At 48.4% G+C, this 5,498-nt stretch overlaps 3 protein-coding genes across 3 annotated transcripts; all 3 read left to right on the top strand.

Moving 5' to 3' along the window:
- Positions 1–310: 310 nt before the first annotated feature.
- NEDG_02213 (uncharacterized protein) lies at positions 311–1,567 on the top strand (the record flags this gene model as incomplete). The annotated part of the gene is made up of 1 exon (XM_067689631.1): positions 311–1,567. The coding sequence occupies one exon, from the start codon at positions 311–313 to the stop codon at positions 1,565–1,567; it is 1,257 nt and encodes a 418-aa protein (XP_067544431.1).
- Positions 1,568–2,246: 679 nt separating this feature from the next.
- NEDG_02212 (uncharacterized protein) lies at positions 2,247–3,953 on the top strand (the record flags this gene model as incomplete). Its single annotated transcript, XM_067689630.1, has 1 exon — positions 2,247–3,953. The coding sequence occupies one exon, from the start codon at positions 2,247–2,249 to the stop codon at positions 3,951–3,953; it is 1,707 nt and encodes a 568-aa protein (XP_067544430.1).
- A 254-nt stretch (positions 3,954–4,207) lies between these two features.
- Positions 4,208–5,498, top strand: NEDG_02211 (uncharacterized protein; the record flags this gene model as incomplete). Its single annotated transcript, XM_067689629.1, has 1 exon — positions 4,208–5,498. A coding segment is annotated over one exon (1,291 nt), but the record flags the coding sequence as incomplete, so codon positions are not given.

Genomic DNA, 5,498 nt, shown 5'->3' with positions numbered 1-5,498 from the left:
GAGCATTGCCTGTCCTGTCCTTCCCAAGGCCCACCCCAGTCAAGATGCTACCCAGGTTCTAGAATAAACGTCTATAGGCTGTCTGTCTCTGTGCCTAATTGAGGCATGTGTTGTAGGATTGTGCCAGACAAGTTCAAACTATCTTGTGGGCGACTGTGAAGCGATTATGGGTCATAGCATGTCCCACAAAACACACCAGCCATCTCTAAGCACCGAACAAACACCCCGTGATACTCGCTGTGCATATGCAGCCACCCAGCAGACATAGACATAGGTCAGGTATTTAAATTATTTTTTTTCACCCCCTGTAATGAAATCAACCCCAGTCAGGTCTTTCGGGAAAGTCTTTGAAACGAGCCTTGGAAAGAGCCTTGGAAAGGTCTTGGGAAAGGCACTAAGGTGCCACCTGTTATGTTTAATTGTGCTGTGCGTGATTGTGGGGTGTAGTGATGATTCCTCAGATGAAGAACACATCGTATCGCCATACACTGAGCAAACGATGGAGTTCTTTGAGAGAAGCGGTTCTGATGTTCGGCCCAATGTCTTGGAAACTATTGAAATAGACGGAGAGAGATGCATTCTAAAGAAGCAGACTCAAGCGGTACGAATCAGCCTCGAAAAATACACTCTCGAAACTGTCCCTGAACAGCTGGCGCAGGGGATTGAGTTTGACAGGCTTGTAGTGGAGCCAAGTGGCCCAGTTGATCCTGCGGTGCTAGAGAAGATATTGAGCGCATTTGGGACAATCAATGCAGAGTGGTTAGACTTGGCCGATCTAGAGATTGATGACCCCAGCCCGTACAATGACGAACATCCCCGAACACCCATGTGTGCTCTCAATGTTGATACCTTTCAGGTAACCACCACCCCCAAAACAACCATTGAGTGGCTCCAGAAACGAGTGGTTCTGTCAGGGTTTCCGATAGAGTTGGTAATCGACTGCATGCCAAACTTTGGCAATCTTGAGGTGCTGGATGGGTTTTGTGCCGGGGAGATCATCTCACTAATGCTTTATGGTATTGACAACCTTGACAGTTTGGACTGCAAGTTACTCCGAGAAGGTCCCTTACCCGATGAGCTAGTGTTGCACAGCAACACTCCGACTGCCCCAGAGATCTCAGAACAGATCACCCGGAACATGCTAAGCAACCGCTGGCATATGTTGACCGTTCCCGTGTCTGTCTGGCACGTGTTGGCGGAGTCATCTGCACAGTATAACAGCCCTGTCTCCGCAGACTACTTGACGATCGGCTTGCCACTCGGTGGCAAACTAGCCCGAACAGCGGTGAAAAAGAAACAGGCCGAAGTAGAGAACCTTGTCATTGAGTTCCACGAAGACCAGCCTCTGGTAACGCGCCAGGACATGACTAGCGCGCTTGTGTGGGCAAGTAGATCCTTCGAAGGTCTGCAGAGCCTCAGTATTGTGTCAGAGCCAGACGCAATAGACGAAGCAGACTTGGCCTCAAACAACCATTTCGAGATCACAGCCACCCCAGCCACTGCCGTTGTGATGGTTAATCAGGTTCTGTGCGGGGTGGCTCGGAAACGGCCGCGCACTCTGCCCTAGAGCCCCGTCTAGCGGGCTGTTCACCCGCCCGAACTAACCCATAGACCAGTCTTTCAGTCCAGCCCGAGCACTAACCCGAGCCCAGGCCTGGGAGAAGAAAGCTTTTGTTTTTTCGGCGCGGTGGCAGAAGCCCCTCCAACCAGCAAGAATAAAAACACCTTCTCAACCCGCTGTCTCCCACCCCCGCCTTTGCATACCTGTGTTTTGCTGTTTTTGTGGCCTGGGGAAAAGGAATAAACTTTTTGTCTCCCGCGGTAGCAAGCGGGCCCGGGCTTGAAAAAGAAATATTTTGTGTTTCGGCCCCGGGGAGAAAACACTCCAAAAAACTGGACACCTTTGAAATCCAAGGTGTTGTATGTACGTGAGTTAGTACACACGTAGGGTTGGTTTAGTCTAAAAGGATATGGACTAATGAGGACATATCATATAGCGAATGAAACGTCTAAGAAGGGTTGAACAGGTGCATCGAGACCTTCGCATCAAGACCATGGTTTCTTGGAGAAACTGTAAAGGCTCTTGGCTTTACAACAAAGACCTAGTTTGGATATGGGAAGAGCTCCCGCTGTGCCACACTCAAATCAACTGTTACAACGAACTTGGTTTATAGACAGACGCCTAAGCCCCCGAGTCACGCCCGAACACTAACCCAGCCTATTTAAATTAAAAGTTTTTCTAACCCATGATGAAATCAAACCATATTAGGCTTGTCAGGACAGTGTGCAAAAAGACACTACAATGTCCGGTGTTATGGGTTAGTGTGTTCTGTGTGATTGTGGGGTGCTCAATGGATCTTCCTTTGCCAGAGTACATCGTATCGCCATACACTGAGCAAACGATAGCGTTCTTTGAGAAAAGCGGGTCCGAACGTCTTCCCAATCAGTTAGAAACCATTCAAATAGCCGGAAAAAGACACATACTCAAGAAGCAAAGCCAACCGATGGATATTGACTTTGATATCTACACTCTTGAAAGCGTTCCTGACCAGCTAACACAAGGAATTGAGTTCAACAAGCTTAGCATATTAACAACAGAAAACAGATCAATCAACCCTGCAGTGTTGGAGAAGATATTAAGAGTCTTTGGCACAGTTAATGCAGAGATCCTGTCATTCCATAACCGGGTCACAACCGCCAGCCCAGATGACCTAGTTCAGCGTTTTGAGAGGTCCCTCGCACACCACAACGACTCCGAAACCGCAGCACCACTAACCAGATGGGTTCTCAATGTCAAGAACCTCAGAGTGTTCAGCAACACCGTCCTACCCATTAAGCAGTTCCAGGAACGGGTGGATCTGTCACAGTGCCAAATCAACTTGACACTAGCCGGCGAACTAGAGCTGGAGAATTTGGAGGTGCTGGATGGCTTCAATGCCAGAAGCATTGAGGTACTAATCCTTTTTTATGTCAAGAGGCTTGACAGTCTGGACTGCAAGCTGTTCCGAGAAGGCCCTTTGCCAAGTGATTTACGTATACAGAGCAAGAGCACACTAACCCCAAAGATCTCAGAAGAGGTCGCCCGGAACATGTTGGCCAATATGTGGGCAGACTTAATCATCCCCATGGAAGTCTGGGTAGAGTTGTTCCAACCAGGGGAACAGCCCAAACACCTCACAGCAGAGTATCTAAAAATTACATTCTCTCGTGGCAGCAGCATCCCAGTCCCGGTGGTGGGAATGGCCCGGGCCACAGTCGGGTTTCTTTCAATTGAGCTAGCCAATGCAAACAGCGTGCCAACACCCACTGACCTAGAAAACACTCTTGAGTGGGTAAGCATAAACTTTGAAGGTCTGAAGTCTTTTGGTGTTTGGGCTCAAGATGTTCCACCAGCACTAAGAGACTTTGTCAGAAACAACCAGTTTGAGATCACAAGCATCCCAACACTCACAAGCATTAGAGTGTGTGGTATTGAGTGTATGTGTGGATCAAACATTTTGTGCCTCTCTCTCGAAGCCTGGGAGCTTTTCGGGTGTGGCAAACTGGGTGATGAACTGGGCCAGGCCGATCTGAGCCAGCTGTCACCCGAACAGCAGGCAATGGTCATGAACCGAGAGGAAATGGCTGCTGATAACGACGCCTGCCACGTGTGTCTCTGTTCAGCTGATGAGCTCAGAAGCAGCAGCCCCGACACCCAAATATCCATTCTGGACCACCCGAAGCACAGTGTGTGCTGTAGGTGTCTGGATGGCATGGTTAAGGCTCGTGGAACTGTTGGGCCTATCATGTGCCCAGTGTGCAGACAAGAGCACATGCTTCCACTCTTTAAGAACCAGATAGAAAGGAACACCCAGGGGGTGTTTGAGGTAGCCATACTCACACCACCACTATCATCCTCACTGCCTGTCCTCACCTTCCCAAGAGCCATCCAACCCGAACTGCCCGCAATCTAGAATAAATGAGTTCGGGCTGGTTGTCTCCGTGTTCGGACCAATGCCCAATTGAGGCATGTGTTGTAGGATTGTCCCAGCCAAGCCCGAATTATCGTGTGAGTGGATGTGAAGCGATCACGGGCCGTAGGATGTCCTACTAAGCACACAGCCATCTCTAAACACCGAACTAACACCCCGCGATATACTCGCTGTGTATGAACCAACCACCCAGCACCAATTTCAGGTATTTAAATTATTTTTTTTCACCCCCTGTAATGAAATCAACCCCAGTCAGGTCTTTCGGGAAAGTCTTTGAAACGAGCCTTGGAAAGAGCCTTGGAAAGGTCTTGGGAAAGGCACTAAGGTGCCACGTGTTATGTTTAATTATGCTGGGCGTGATTGTGGGGTGTAGTGACGAAACATCCCCAACCCCATTGTTGAACCACATCGTATCGCCATACACTAAGCAAACGAAAGCGTTCTTTGTGAGAAGCAGATCTCAATATTGGTCCAATAGGTTAGAAACTGTTCAAATAGACGGACAGAGATGCATTCTAAGGGAGCAGCTCGAAACAACCTACATTTTCCTTCAAAACTACACTCTAGAAACTGTTCCCGAACATCTAGCACAGGGGATCGAGTTTGACAAACTTATAATATTGCCAGATGACAAGGACAACGTTGCCCAATGTGACCCAAGAGTGTTGGAGAAGATACTGAGCGCACTCGGCACAATCTGTGCAGACACCCTAGAACTCTATAATCTAGATCTTGATGATTCGGGGGGTAAGAAAAAAAGTCAACGTATGGCTCGGTTTTTGGGTAATTTTGGAAGAAAAGAAACCCCCGAACTAGCTTCACCCATAGCCCGATACACTCTCAGCATTAAGACTCTTTTGATCAGAAGCACCACCTTGCCAGCCATTGACTGGTTTCAGAAGCGGTTGGACCTGTCACACTGTCAAATCAGCTTGATAATAATAGGGAAGCTTCAATTGGAGAGTTTGGAGCTGCTGGATGGCTTCAATGCCGGAAGCATTGAGGCGCTAAACCTTGAAGGTTTTATGAGCCTTGACAGCCTAGAATGCAAACTGCTGCGAGAAGGCCCTTTGCCAGACAAATTGGTTATATTGACGCCATGGCCCATATACCCCAAGATTTCGAAAGAGATTGCAGGCAACATACTTACCAAAGAGTGGAGGTTGTTGGTGGTGCCCATGGAGGTATGGACAGATCTGATGAGCCCGAGCAACCAGCCAAAACACCTCACTGCTGCGGAGCTAGCGGTATATATTCCACAACACGGGGTATTCACTGTGATCCCAATCTCTTTGACCCCATCAATGGGAGATAACCTCGCAACAGTCAAAGTGCTTAGATTTGAATTCTACACTAGGCACGAGTTGATGTCTGCCCCGAAAATGATGGGAATTGTCGACTGGATAAGCAGATACTTTAGAGGTCTGGAGAAGCTTGTTATTGAGGAATCACCTGGGAAAACTGGCTTTTGCTTGTTTTTGCAAAAGAACCAAGTTGAGATCACAACCAACCCGGGCCTCAAGACCA

This window comes from Nematocida displodere, assembly GCF_001642395.1.
Source record: "Nematocida displodere strain JUm2807 chromosome Unknown 20, whole genome shotgun sequence".
In the NCBI taxonomy this organism is placed as follows: Eukaryota; Fungi; Microsporidia; genus Nematocida; species Nematocida displodere.
The sequence above is the reverse complement of the archived record's forward strand: the minus strand, read 5'-3'. Positions and strand labels throughout refer to the sequence as shown.